The sequence below is a fragment of the Parasteatoda tepidariorum genome, chromosome 2 (genome assembly GCF_982258835.1).
Source record: "Parasteatoda tepidariorum strain Cologne lab strain chromosome 2, Ptep-v5.0, whole genome shotgun sequence".
Lineage (NCBI taxonomy): Eukaryota > Metazoa > Arthropoda > Arachnida > Araneae > Theridiidae > Parasteatoda > Parasteatoda tepidariorum.
Window position 1 is genome coordinate 93,056,568 of NC_141756.1, and position 12,868 is coordinate 93,069,435.

Consider the following 12,868-nt stretch of genomic DNA (forward strand, 5'->3'; position numbering starts at 1 on the left):
TTGTGAAATTAAATTTTTAATTATCTGACCACGCGTGATTCAATAATTATTTCATTATATCTTTTACTCTTTCTTTATGATTACATGTAGATTTTTTTCCGGATAATATGCAAAACTATTTTGTTTAATTTTTTTCTTTAGCACGATACCCAAGATATTATTGTAGTATAATTTGTTATCAGGAGAAATGCCTTATTTTGTTGAGCAGGAAATAATAAAAATTGAAATTTGTAAGAAGATTCCGAAGCCGTGCCAATTTTAGAACCATCTGATTTTTTAAAAAAAAATGCAATAAAAAATACGCAATTTCCGATCTTATTTTGATCAAAAATAAAAGAAACGTAGCAAGAAGGCTAACATACTTTTTTCAGAAATTTCGAAAACCAATTTTTCCTATATTTCGTCAAAAGAGGATAAGAATGATATTGCTCCAAGGGACCTACTCAATAATTTCGCTATTTCCAGAATGAAATCTCTTTGATCGAAACATATTTCCTTGAAAATTAAAACGAGAAAACAATTAACTTTATTATTTATCTAAGCTTATTCCATTTATTTAATGATAGCGGTATCAAGGTTAAGGATATGCGATGGAAGCCCCGTTTACTATTATATTATAAATGCATTAAATCACGTAGCTTGAATATTTTATTTTAAGCAAATTATTTAATAATTTTAAGCAAATAAGGGTGTAAAAATAGACTCGATCAAAATACTCCGAAAGTATACCCCAAAATATCTGTAGAATAAACTTTGGAATCGATATATAAAAAATACCTTTTCAAACAACTTCGAGTAGGACGGAAACGCAAACTTTTTTGAAATAGTTGTCCTTGAAACTATTTAATTTCGATTCCTGGTGCTAGGGGACATTCCATTTTCACATTCGACTTTTTAAGGCTTGCAGCAAAAAAAAAAAAAAAAAATGCATTGATTTTTTTTACAAAGTAGTGAATTATTATTTTTTTCAATCAAAGAACCTGTGTCTATAGCTGATGTAAAACTTATTTTAATATAGAGTGAAATAATTTAATATGTTGTAGATAATCCTAAGAAACTGAATCGAAAATATAAAAACTTCATTGATTTAAAAAATAATAGATGATAATAAAAATAGACTTGTTTTGAGTGTCCAATAATAAAAGTCACAGCTTGACAAGTTTCGAGAATGGGCGATTATATTTGAACGCTCGAAACATGTCGACTTTTACTTCTCTCTTCATATTTTTTGAGGCCTGGTGAGTTTTTATCATCAATTATACCGTTTTACATTTGAGTCTTGATCATTATTTTGATAAGGATTTTACGCTCGTTAAAGTAAACATAAGAATTTCTATATTTTAACAGGATTTATGTGGTCTTTAAAAACGTAATAGCATCAATATTGTAAAAGTTATATTTAACTTAAAAATTAAAATTTTGAGACCAGATATTTTGAGTTAATGAAATTAAATATTTTATCTTTTAGGTTTTTGTGCCCCCATTTCAGTATCTTAAGAGCTCTGCTTAAAAAGAGAGTATCAGATATATATAAGAAAACAAAAATAATCATACTGTTTGTCTACGATAGGTACTCTGTCCGTCCGCCACAAAGTCTGCGGCAGTCTGGTGCTATGGAAACAAGAAGAGAGCATTTTAGGGAGGGTGGCTTCGATGAAGAGGTCTCCTTTTCTTTCGCCTTCGATGATAGCTTGTATGGGGAGTATACCAGATTGGCTGACTCAGCCACCAGTAGGAGACTTATTTAATCTGATTCAAGAACTTTTTTAAGATTCGCATGAATATTTCTTTCTTACTTAAAATAATTCTCTTGATTCAATCAGTTGTTATTTTTTAAATACAAAGGAAAAAAAGAGAACAAATTCTGACATTAAGGGTAGTACAGGTTTTCTTAATATTACTTTTTAATTTTACGATATTTATTATGAATGTTCATTGATTGTTAGATGGTTTAATTTCTAAACTTGCACATTTTTTAAAGCAGTTAATTTCTTTTATTATTTGAATTTTCTGGGAAAAGTGAAGAGCTTAAACTTAATAACTCTGATTTTAAAAGGAGATAAAACTTTTGCTGAAAATAAAAATAGTTCACGTTATCTGTGCCGGAGAAATATTAAATATCTTTGTTTTGATTATTAATTTTTAAATATTTTATTCATTTATTTATTTTTATTTATTTTTTTTTTTTTTTGAAACTGAAAGCAAGTGACCACAACTAGGATGAAATCTAAAACTATCAACGATGATTTTTATCAGCACCCATCAAACCATCTGAAATTATCGGAAGTTTTTTTTGCTTAAATTACGTTTTCTTATTCATATTTTATTGTAACCTGTACAGTTTTTTTTTCACTATTTATTAAAAACAGTTTTTATTAGCAAATTTATTTTTTTCTTAATAACCAATTTACTATCTATGATAAATTTATAGATGAGTTATTTATTAATAAAACATTGAGCTGCTTTAAACAATTTTATACAATTTCCATACATATTCCATACATACATATAAATTTTTTAAATTTTTTTTCTAAAACAGAAGCTTTTGAAAAAGAGAAAAGATTAAAAAAAAGGAATCACACGCTCTAAACGATGTTTCAGGCGCGAATGCTCATTTCTCTACAATAGATCAAAGAAAGAAGTCTCCTTTTCTCCCACCGAAACCAGTCTTAAAAAGGGACCCCGCACCCCTACTTGAAATAATCATACCTCGTTACCATAGTCCCCGCCACCCCTCCAGACGAATGGCGGACAGAGTACCTATCGTAGACAAACAGTAGTAGCAGTATTCGGGGGTAAATGTAGCTTATCGTAATTGAAGAATATGCTGTGCGACATTTTATGGTGAATTTGCGAACGTAGGTTTCAGAATGTATCGAAATATATGGATGCTATTTGCTAATCATCGTTATCCAGAGAAAACCATGTAACCTAAATATCTAGCAGAATGAAGCGATTTTTTAAACAATGAATCATACAATATGCAACATATTATTTCAATATCTTATTCTTAAATATAACATGTTTCAATGTTTTTAAAATGCCACTAAACATTCAGAAATTCCTTGAGTTATAGAAAAAAGAAATATCGTAAATTACAGAAAACCTTGTGAATGTGTATTAGAATTACTATACAATCTACATTTTATTTTTCAAGCACTTTTTGTTTCTTCAAACTTTCTTGCCTAGAAGACTAGATTAAATCTGGGAAAATGATTATCCCTAAAATTTTGAATATAGCTATAATAAGTTATGTCAATTTGATTTTAGTAAGAAATTCTCGAATAAATATAGCAAAAACAACATATCTAAATAATATCAGATAAAAAGTTCATGTATTTTAATTCTAAAAGCTTAAAAAATCATAAATAATTTATAAATCAATTCAAATTTTCTTTTCAAAGGAGATTTAAATATTTTTTTTTTGCTTTTTCGACAGAAATCAGCTTAAAAATTTTCTATTGCCGCCTAGAAACTTCGAGATATTTTCTATTAACAATTAATTAAACCTCTCCCAGCAATCAAAGAACATTATTTCATTTCTTTTTTTTTAAATTCAGAGTTCTTTTACTAGGTTGCCTAGCAACCTAGTAAAATTAAGCATTAAGCTTTTGAATTAGTCAATGGGTTATCTTAAAATATTCATTTGCGCTGGCGACTTTTTTTGGCGGTTTTCTGGACTATCGCCAAATATATAAACCTTTATTGCTATCCAATTTACGACCCAATTTTTTCAAAATTTTGTCAACCCCCCCCCCTAATTCAAGTGTCTAGATTCCAAATATGTAAAAAAAAATTATGTTTATTCAGAGAAAGTACGTTTTTGTGTCTGATTTGGTAACTTAATTAATAGTTAGCACTAATTAATTAGCATATTTGAGGTCACCCCCGGGAACCATTAAGATTGACTTTTAGCTCGTGAAAATCCGATCATTAGAACGAAAGTTATTCAGGGTGATATCTTTCTTTTTGCGGACTGTACCTTACCTAAGTTTAGTGTTATAATTTTAACAGTTTATGCATATAAACTGCAATAAGTATCGCCATCGGCTTGACTTACATCCTTGCAGAAACAGGGTCTTGCAAAACATTTGCTGCAACAGAGACTTCCGAACTAGTATTCTTGTTTTCAATCAAATTGGGTGCTTTCATTGATCCTAGAAAAGCTACATATAGTATTGTTGAGAAAAAACGTTTTAGGATAAATATTTAGGATATAAATAGGAATCAGGATACAAATTTAAGTTAACTTTAAAGTAGAAACTATATGAAGGAAGCTCATATTTAAGGATCTAAGCATTTAGTTTTATATTTCTACCATTTATTTCACAAATTTCTCCCTAACCATTTAATTTCATTAAAATTTCACCACATTTCCCATTTACTTTTGTTTAGTTAAGGTGACAAGGGACTTTCAAAGAAGCAAAAATTTGACAGAAAATCGATATTTTACATTTTATATTTTTAAAATTTAGGCATTTCACTGAACATTTTTTTAAAAAAATTTCTGGAATAAGAGCAAAATTGATGAAGTTATGGCCATTTCAGTTTTGACCACGCCCCTTTTTTTACCTTTTTTTGTCTGCAGGCAACTGTTAAAATTAGTTTAAAATTAATTTAAAATTAGTTGAATATTTTGTTAATTTTTTTTAAAAAAAATTTAAAGTACATGATTATTAAACTAGTTCATTAGACAATATTTATAGGTATTTATATTAAAAACACGAAATATTTGTTCGGAAGTAAAATTTGCAATGAAAAAGTACTAAAAGTCATTTTTCACAAAATGTCTTTTTTGAGAAATTTACAATTTTCAAACTGTTCCAGCGTAATGAATTTTCATTCTATTGTCCTGAGAATTTAATGCTATATATTTATGAATATTATTAACATTTTGTTGGAAATTTTTTTTGAATTAAGAGAATAGAATTTTTTTTATACATGATATTTTATAGAGGAATGATGATTTTTTCCTAAAAATGTAGGTTTTTTACTGTTTTTTTAATGTTATTCGTTTCTATAATAAAAAATAGAAAAAGTACTCCCAACAATTTTTTCAATATTATCTAATATGTAATATTTTAAAAGAATTTTGTCATTTTGACAAAATTTGCAGAGATCCTTTATTTACGTGATTAGTCGTGTGCAGAGATCCTTTGTAGCTAAATTTTAAACATCAACCAAATGCTGATTTGTCAAGTATTCAAGTCGAGTAGTCATATTTCGTGTGACGAATTAGTTTAATACTTCAGCCATCATATTATGCTTCAATTTCTTTGATTTCTGTCTAATTTTTTTGATTGTTTTAATTTGAGATCTCAACGGAAGACAAATTTCCTCAATTAGCTCTTAATGAACTGTGGGACACACTTTTAAGGTTTGGTTAAGCTTTTTACATTAAAACAATGAAGTTTTATAATGCCATTATACTCACACGTTCTAAAAAAGGAAGTTGCTTCAGTAAATACGCACTTTTAGTAACAATAGCGAGATGAAAAATTTGCATTCTAGTTAAGTGTTAAAACACGAAGCACTTAAGAGACTAACGTTTATTGACTAAACCGATTAGCTATCACTAGCCTAAGTGTATTTGAAATAAATTTTTGCATGATGCATAAGTTTAACAAAAACATTGAAATGAAACTTTTGTAAGTTGATTTGAAAAGTTAAAACTCCAGTGATAGCAATTAAATATTTGTTAAGTATTCTGGAATTCGGCAATTATGATATTTCCAAGGAGAAGAATGGGAATATTTTTAAAGGTAGCTAAATAAAGAATAAAAATTAAGACCAAATAGAAAGCTCAATAATAGCTTAAAAAACTAAAGTAGTTTATGTGGCATCCCCGACACGACAAGTTGAAAATGTATTAAAGGATTAAACTAACATTTTGTTCAATCAGGCCTATATCTTTGCCTTCTATCATTTCATGAAACCATCATTATACACAGGCATTAGAGGACTTGCATATTAAACTACTGGTTACTACACAAACATATTGCAAAATTTTCTGATTGGCTATTTATATTAATTATTATGTAAAATATTTTTTGAGAGGAACTAATCAAACTTCCGTCTAAGTATAAAATTAAAATATGTTATGTCAATTCATTTAAAAAAGAAGTAATTGATATTAACTAAATTTAATATTTTTTATTTATTTATATTGCTTCCAAACTCATTCACATTTACAGTGTGTCTCTAAGATACTAATGATTTAAAAAAGCAATTAAAAGAAAACATTTGTAAAGTTTTACGAAGAAAATTAGAACTTTTATACTTGCCCAGTTTCAAACTTTGTTTTCAAGATCGTTCCCCACTGACAAAACAAAACTATAACACAATGTTTCTTAAAAACACTTGCTGTTTTTTGAAACAACATTTTAAGAATTATGCCCTTAATCGTAAGAAGTTTAATATTATTGGCTCTAGTGGTGTAAAATAGCCCCCCCCCCATGGTGTGGTGATAATTTTCGCTGAGTTTTGATGAAATCTCCTTTTTGGTTATTATGATACAATTTACGATCTTTGCTTCCAAATCTCTCACTGCCGTATTTAAAATGAAAGATATTGCATAAAAAAAATAAAATAACTTAATTACATCTTGAAATATTTCAACGAAGTATTATTGTTCTCTGTACTATACAATTTAACATAATCTAAAAATATTTGCAACAGTACATAAGTTTGATAAACAATTTCAGAAATGCATGAAAAACTAAATTTATTCCATTGTTTGAACAATGAGTTATATTTTAAAACATTGTTGACATCTTTTAAATCCATCAACAAAGGTATTAAAAAAGTTAATTTCTCATTCTTGTTTGAGATTTCTCAAGTGAACTACTTACTTTTTGAGTAAGAATTCAGAAAGGCGCTTATTGAAATTATGAGTGAATATTATATATTTGCTCTCTTGAATAATTGGGAGAAGGAACGGGAGAAATATCCCAGACCTAATCGTATGTATAAAAATCATATTTTTCATATTTTTGTAATGTTAAATATATGTGGATACCTGGCTAGAACAGTTAAGGACTATCTAAAACTTGTATACAGCATAAATATTTCTCTGGAATTTCTAATAAATAAAAGAGAAAAAGTCTTGATTTTGAAAATTATAATTTTCTTATAGATTTTAAGAGACCTTCAATATTCATTTTGATACAGCTTTGAACTTAAAGGATAGTCCAATGAAATTTCTCAGGTCCACTACAGTATTTAATCAAGTAATAAAATGTTTTTAGAGACATGCGAAAACATAAACAAAATATCGATTTCGTATTTTCATAAAATTTATTATAAACATTTCAAAATTTTTTATACTTTTTTAATTTTACGAAGGTTTAAAATAATATTTTATATCATACTGCATTTCTTCACCTTATTTAAATAAATTATAAGTTTAACAAATAAAAAACTGTCTGCAAACAAATACAAATGATGATAAAATTTTGACAATTTATTGGCAGTTATTATTTTGATAAGTTTATTGGCACTACTGCTTTAGTACATCTTTACCAAATCGGTGATGTTACTCAATTTATAAACTGGAAAGGAATAGAAAATCCCACCGAAATAAACTATTAGATAAAACAAGACATTATTGAAATCGAGTTTTATCCCAAAATTTAAAATCTTGCTGTAGTATGAGAGATAGAATTGAATTCGCCAAACCATTGATTTATTATGACAGTTAAAGACACTAACATTATACGGAACATTTTATTCTTTAGAAAAATTTTGCCTTTTATACAATGCTGACGTAATCAGCAAATTAATATAATTTGTAATTAAATCTAAAATATTATTTTCTTTAGTAACATGTTACCCCTTTGTAAAAATAAATAGTCTTTGAGAAACGACTCTGTTGGGTCAATCACTACTTTAGGTGAGATACACAAAGTTGCTTTAAATATTTGTACAACAGAACAAGATTTCCTTACAAATTATTTTGTAATTAGTTTAAACAAGGTTTGAAATAAATTTCACTCGTAACCAAATGAAACGAAGAACCTATTGAAACTGTTTCGTAGTCTATTATGTGACAGCAAAAGTGCGGCAACCGTGACAAAAACTGGCACTTTGGGTTTTTAACAGAGAAATGTTACTAATTGAAAAGAAAAAAAAAAGAATAATGATGCTTGTAATGAAACCATCTCAACAAACTTCGACAAAATTCTTAAGATCCATTTGTCACAATCCATAGAATCAGCACTAACAACGTTTGAAATAAGTTTTAATTACAACCAAGTGTTACTTTCAAATAGAGCATCCTAAAAATGTTTCTTACTCAACCAGAGAATGATCTATCTTCAGGCCTGGTTTCTTAGAACTAGCGCCTTATCTGGGCGTCAGCTGAAAGTTGACGTAGAGCTGACGCCAAAAAAAATACTATTTTGTTAGCTCAGCGTGAGCAGTCGGCCCAACGCAGACATTATCTCTCATTGCGCATGCGTTAATAACGTAAACAAATATTTATTTTGAATTTGTATTGATTTTGTTATTGTCGACCAGTGTTTCAAAGAACAAGTAAGGACTTTGTCCAAGAAAAACCACATTATAGCTGAGCTAAGTGAAGAGTGCTGTGTTTAATGAAGAAGCCATGTTTAATGCAAAATCAAAATCTTGGCTGATTTCAATGTGCCGTTGGATGTTGTCCGCCATTGTTTCTGTGGTTAACGTCACGTTGTAATCCGACTGCAGTTGAGTTGGACGGCAATTGTAGTTCAAGCTGAGCGTTCAGTGACGTATACTATCAAACTCACAAATGGACCAATCAGAGGTTAGCGCTGATTTCCAGCTGACGGCGTCTTGTCCTAAGAAACCAGGCCTTTCGGAAGGGTACAAAGTGAATTTTTGACAGTGGTGTGGCAAGAATTATTGGAAAATCAAATTGAATGGGAAAAAAATGCAGTCTTTCGGAAACTTTGCATTTTAAAAAATCTTTCTCATTATTTTGCCGTGAATTTAGGAGCGACAGAAAGAAGCGCAGCTTGAGTCTCTATAATGGACGTAATAAAATCACAATAGTCGTGTTTAACATTAAGTTATTCACTATAATGCAAAATTTATAAACATCTTGAAGAACCGATCCTAGAACGAAAGTATTGAACTACAAATTTAAAAACCAAACCAAGTATACTGACTATTCAATAAATTATTTAGAATTAAATGTTTCAAGCTATGCTTTGATTTTAAATTACTTAACTGAACTTAACTAATTACTTAAGTGAACTTCTCAAATTGTTCTTACTAACAAAAAATAAGTTTCAAACTTTGTTTATTACGTAGTACTGTTGTTTTAAATGCCGTCTACTAAGTCATTCGTGATAATTAAAAAAAGGATCCATAGAACTCCAATAATCAGCCGCCTATAAATAGTATACTTCTTTTCATTTTTTAAAAAATAATTTTGAACTATCTTGAATTAGTTAGAAGTATCACTTTTCCCAAAATATGTTGGTTACGTCTTGTCAACCATAATGTTCTTTTAATATTAACTTCTGTTGACATTTTTGCAAAGATACAAATACTATTTTTTTGTTTTTGGAAAGAAAACTAAAAGATTTTATAACAGAATAAGGTCTTTTGCAAAGATATGATTGGATAGCACGAAAATAAGCGTTGTAAGATTCGTTTATATAAAAACCTTTTTTAAACAACTTGTGAGTAACTTAAAAAATTATGCCTGCTGAATTTTCTATAATGAAAGTAATTTTAATTTATTTTTAAATAACACTTATTCCATTTTTATTTCAACCAATATTTCAGCTTATGATGAGGAAAGCGAAGTGGAAGAGATTGATGTCGATGATGAGTAAGTAGTGATTCTCTAAAATATCAGATTAAAATTTTTATTATAGTTTTTTTCTCGTTATTTCCGAAATGGGTGAATTCGTAACGAATCTAAAATGCAAAATATCTGTATAACAGACTTAATGTAAAACCTTATTCTATGAAACCTTATTCTGAAGGAAATATGCAAAAGAAATGAACTGAGCTTGTTATTAAAAAAATAGTTTGTTTCAGGGCAACTGAAATGAACCTTGTATATTTGCTTATCATTTCATAAAAAAATTCACAGAACGAGAAGCTGAGATGGGAAAGCAAGCATTTCGGGCTAGGGACCAAAGCTATCTAAAGATAGGCCTCTTAGCAATATGGAAAAAAAATTAAGAATTTTTTGTTTTATCACGATCATTTCCAACCAAACGCATGTGGTTGTACTTTGAAATTGAAGAGGTATAATCTATAAAGATAAAATCAAATTTTAATTTACTTGTTTTGGCAACCCTTTTAGTTTAAAAATTTTGCAATAAGCTCATTTTAATAAACAATGAGACATTTTTATGAGAAAACCCCACATTTTCTATCAAAGTAATTGCATGATAATATGCATCTTGCTATCTGCTTCATTGAAACTAACTGTAGGGAAGAATTTCTCGATATCGCGTGATCCAGCAACGAACGGATTCACGAAAAGTTGGAACTATAATTCAATAATATTTTATTGAATAATGGTTACCTATAATTTATTATGGTGACCACGCACTCACAAAAAAAAACTTTTTTTTTTTTGCAACATGTCTGCTTAAAAATTTGTGTCAAAAATATCAAACTATAACCCTCTTTTAAATAGACCCAGTTGAAATTTTTGGTTCATTTTCAAATTAACGGAAAAATCTTAATTTTATAAAAACACAATAACTGTAAAAAATTATTTTTTGACAGATATTTTAGGACAACTATTTGATTGTTTAAAATATGCTCTTTGCATAAATATTACTTTTAGATACATTTTGCATATATAATGCGCAAAATAAATATTGCTTTAATTTTACTGAAAGCTCTGTTACCAGAAAGAACACGGAAATTACCGATACCCGTTATCGTTTCGTTAAAAATGAAATCATTGTTTCAAACATAATTTGAAAACATCATAATTCTTAGCAAGCAAATTTTTTGTTGCTTAAATGAAGTTATAAACTGCTGTTACGAAGTCTATGATTGAAAATGTTCAACTAAACTTATATGCAACATAAATATTAGATTAAAAAAATATTTTTTTTCTTTAAAAAATCTATTTTTAACTTTCGAATTAAAAGAATTTTTTTCTTTTATATTATTAGCATTGAAAGTGATGAGGATATGATTGAAATAGAGGCAGAAGTTATGTCTGAGGAAGACGACGATGAGTTTGATGAAAGGTATATTAAAAAGTTATTATTTTTAATAATGTTTCCCGAATTAATTTAAAAAGTGAAATTAACAAAATGTAAAACTCAACAAAAGTGTCGAAATTTCAGACAGCTCTCCTGACTAAACCATGCGAAACTTATTTTTCGTTACTTGTTCTTACTTTTTTGAAAGTCAAAAATCCAGATGTATTGAATGAAACGAATGTTCATTTTTATTAAGAGAAACCACATTTATGCGTCAGATTCCGTAACTTAATTTATAGCTAGCGCTTAAAAAAACTCGATGAGTATTGTTTTTTCTTTTCTTTTTTAGAGAGAGAATGATATTGGAGTTCAAAAATGAGATGGATTATAAATTTGATGGAGATGATAATATGAATGATGAAGATGTGTTGGATGAAATTAAAAGGTATATTAATTTGTATATTCTTTAATTACGTGGTAATTTTTAAATTATTTACATTATTAACTTAATTTTTACATATCTTGAATACTATTCCTATCATTTGAAAAAATTTATTTAAAGATTAAAATAATTATCTTAAATAAATTAAATAAAAATAAATCTGCAAAACTTAGGAACGTATCCTTATATGGTATAGAACCAAAACACATTAAATCAGAAAGATCTAATTTACCACTAAACATGAATAAAGTTATGAAACAATTGGTTGTGTTTCAAAAACTAAAAACAATTACAAAACACATCATTTTCAATAGCAAATTCATGTAGCAAAAGCACTGTGTTAAATTTCATTATTCATTTTCTTTTTAGTGATAGAGATGAAAAGGTGTATTCCAGTTATTTTACTGAGGAAATGATTGCAAAACTGTACAGCATGGATAAAGTCCATGACAAGGATTCTATCGAGTATGGCATTCCGGATAGGAGGTATTTAAACTGTTTCAAGATTTTTTTAAAAATTAGAGACTCAGTCATAAAACATATGTATTGCTTCAATTTTTTCTATGTGAAATTTCCATTTCCTTTTACATATAGTAATATTTCATATTCGCATAATATCTGTTTTCATATCTTGATAAAACTTAAAATTTTAACGTCTACAAATGGCTCGAAAAAGTATATGTTCTTGAGACATTAGTTTGTTTTATGCATGGGCAATAAACTTGATAATTAAGATAATTTTAAGAACACGAGACAGAAAAATTGTACATTGTATTTTTTATTACAAAAAAAATTCACAGCTAAGTAATAAATTTTTTTTTCTGTAAAGGCGAGATGTTGTAGTTTTTTTCGTAATATTTATTTCTTTTCTGCATCGTAAATTTTCTTGTCTTCCAACTAAAAAAAATACATTTGCAATCAAATGAAACCTTAAAAGTAAGAACAATATTTGAATATTGATGCACAGATATACTGTGCGCTGATATTTTATTAAAAAACCTTTTTTTTTTTTGCAAATTTCCCTTTAAACTCTAATTGTAAGAATTATCGTACACATCCTTAAAGCAAGGCATTAATCACGCTTCATAAAAATGGCATGAAACAAGACTTTCGAATTTGAAAACATTATAAAAATTTAAAGCTCTGTTTTAAAACACGATCTCCAATTCGGGACGACAGTACGATTTTAAAGAAGAACAAAATGTCGACTCATAATCATATATTAAAAGAAATCAAAATTCAGATTAAAATTTTTAATCCA

The 12,868-nt window shown here is 28.0% G+C and overlaps 1 protein-coding gene across 2 annotated transcripts in view; it reads left to right on the forward strand.

Moving 5' to 3' along the window:
* The window catches only part of LOC122269782 (uncharacterized), a 73,048-nt gene that overhangs the window by 59,246 nt on the left and 934 nt on the right, over positions 1-12,868 (forward strand). The window contains exons 1-4 of one of the 2 annotated variants that reach the window (XM_043044526.3): positions 9,690-9,820; positions 11,133-11,210; positions 11,515-11,610; positions 11,977-12,093. In XM_043044526.3, coding sequence (XP_042900460.2) covers positions 11,152-11,210; positions 11,515-11,610; positions 11,977-12,093 — 272 coding nt within the window. In that variant the 5' untranslated portion in view covers positions 9,690-9,820; positions 11,133-11,151. Of the gene's footprint in view, positions 1-9,689; positions 9,821-11,132; positions 11,211-11,514; positions 11,611-11,976; positions 12,094-12,868 lie in introns of those variants that run through there. The other variant, XM_087156118.1, reaches the window with a different exon arrangement.